This window comes from Penaeus monodon, chromosome 25 (assembly GCF_015228065.2).
Source record: "Penaeus monodon isolate SGIC_2016 chromosome 25, NSTDA_Pmon_1, whole genome shotgun sequence".
Lineage (NCBI taxonomy): Eukaryota > Metazoa > Arthropoda > Malacostraca > Decapoda > Penaeidae > Penaeus > Penaeus monodon.
The window spans coordinates 34396331-34397824 of NC_051410.1; the positions used below are offsets into that span (position 1 = coordinate 34396331).

General features: G+C 36.0%; 1 protein-coding gene across 5 annotated transcripts in view; it reads left to right on the forward strand.

Annotated features, from left to right (window-relative positions):
* LOC119589171 (deaminated glutathione amidase-like) overlaps nt 1–1494 on the forward strand; it is a 15370-nt gene that overhangs the window by 5887 nt on the left and 7989 nt on the right. For 4 of the 5 annotated variants that reach the window (XM_037937766.1, XM_037937764.1, XM_037937763.1 and 1 more), the window contains exons 10-12: nt 262–437; nt 787–965; nt 1245–1369. In XM_037937766.1, coding sequence (XP_037793694.1) covers nt 262–437; nt 787–965; nt 1245–1369 — 480 coding nt within the window. The remainder of the gene's footprint in view (nt 1–261; nt 438–786; nt 966–1244; nt 1370–1494) is intronic. The other variant, XM_037937767.1, reaches the window with a different exon arrangement.

Sequence of the window (1494 nt, forward strand, 5' to 3'; positions counted from 1 at the left end):
CCCACTGTATTGGGTGATATTTCCTTGTTCACTTTGTCCTTTTCATTTATGTGTATTGTACATCCTTGTCATTGACAAAATACTCTACTGTGTTGACAGAGTGGCGCACAAATGCACATCTTTTGACAAAATTACATAGTGTACAGTAGGCTCCTCTGTCATCTATCCATCTGGTCATTCTGGTTATCTTTCTACATTTTACTACTGCCTTTCTTTTCATGTTTCCTCTTTTCATGTGATTCCTCCTTAGTGCTTATATAGATACTCTGATTACACCTGAAAAGCCCAGCAAGCGCCTGGCAGATCTCCTTCCTGCAGAGGTCAGCGATGTGGCTCAAATGACGCAGAAAGCTCTCAAGATCCTTTTAAAAGCCTACAATCCTGAGAGCTATCAGATTGGGATTCAGGATGGTCCAGCTGCAGGCCAGACTATTGAAGTGAGTTAAAAGAGTGTGATAAATGTTTTGGGAAGATGATGAATGCAAAAAGTGTAGTGTGTGTTTGTTAAGACTGTTAGAATATTTGATAAAAGGATCTAAATTGATAATAGTGGTCCAAGAAGATGGGATTTGGTTCCCTACATTACTTTTTATGTAACTCATGAATTACTATGGTAATGGAATATATGATATGTAAGATTGGCATAGAGTAAACCTGATTCATATTATGTGAAAATGGTTTTAAAGATATGTGAGTATTATCTGAAGATTTATTGATTTCACGATATTAATTTATTTCCCTTTGTCATATAAAATAGATCAATAATTGTTTTTATATATTTTATAGCACCTGCACATGCATGTTGTGCCCATGACACCTGGCAGCAAGGAAAAACTTCAAGGGCATGAACAGGACACAAGTATTCGATGGAGGGAGACCAGTGAGATGGAAGAGGAAGCCACAAGACTCCGGAGCGTAGCTGAACAGATCCACTCTAGTCTTAGCATACCTGTTGATACTCCAAAGTATGTAATGCTTTGAACAGGATTTTATTAATACAGAAATAAGGAGAATGCAAAGTTAAAGGAATATAACCTTTTTGTGTCTTTAAATCAAATAAACTAAAAGAATTTAACATTTTTGTGTCTTTAAGTTAAGTACACTAAAAGAATATAACATTTTTGTGTCTTTAAATCAATTAAAAATGTTGCTATGCTAAACTTAAAGTCAAATGAAGCTTTTCATCAGAAAAAAGTTCTTTCATAGATGTTAACATTTGATAATGATACTTAACCATTCTACAGGTGTCTGAAACTGCATAAACCAGTCTTGCCTGACAACAGTGCCATCAACATTCCACCTGAACTCTTAGTTGTGAAGACTGAGTTATCATGTGCCTTTCTTGCACCTCATCCTGTACTGCCAGGACGTATCCTTTTACGAGACAGGAGTTTGATGGATTGTGTTTGGCATTAGCTTTTTGCATTGTTTGTTAGGCTATGCTTGCCAATGAATTAGTTTGATTATTGTGATTAGACTAGTTGTGCCATAAGG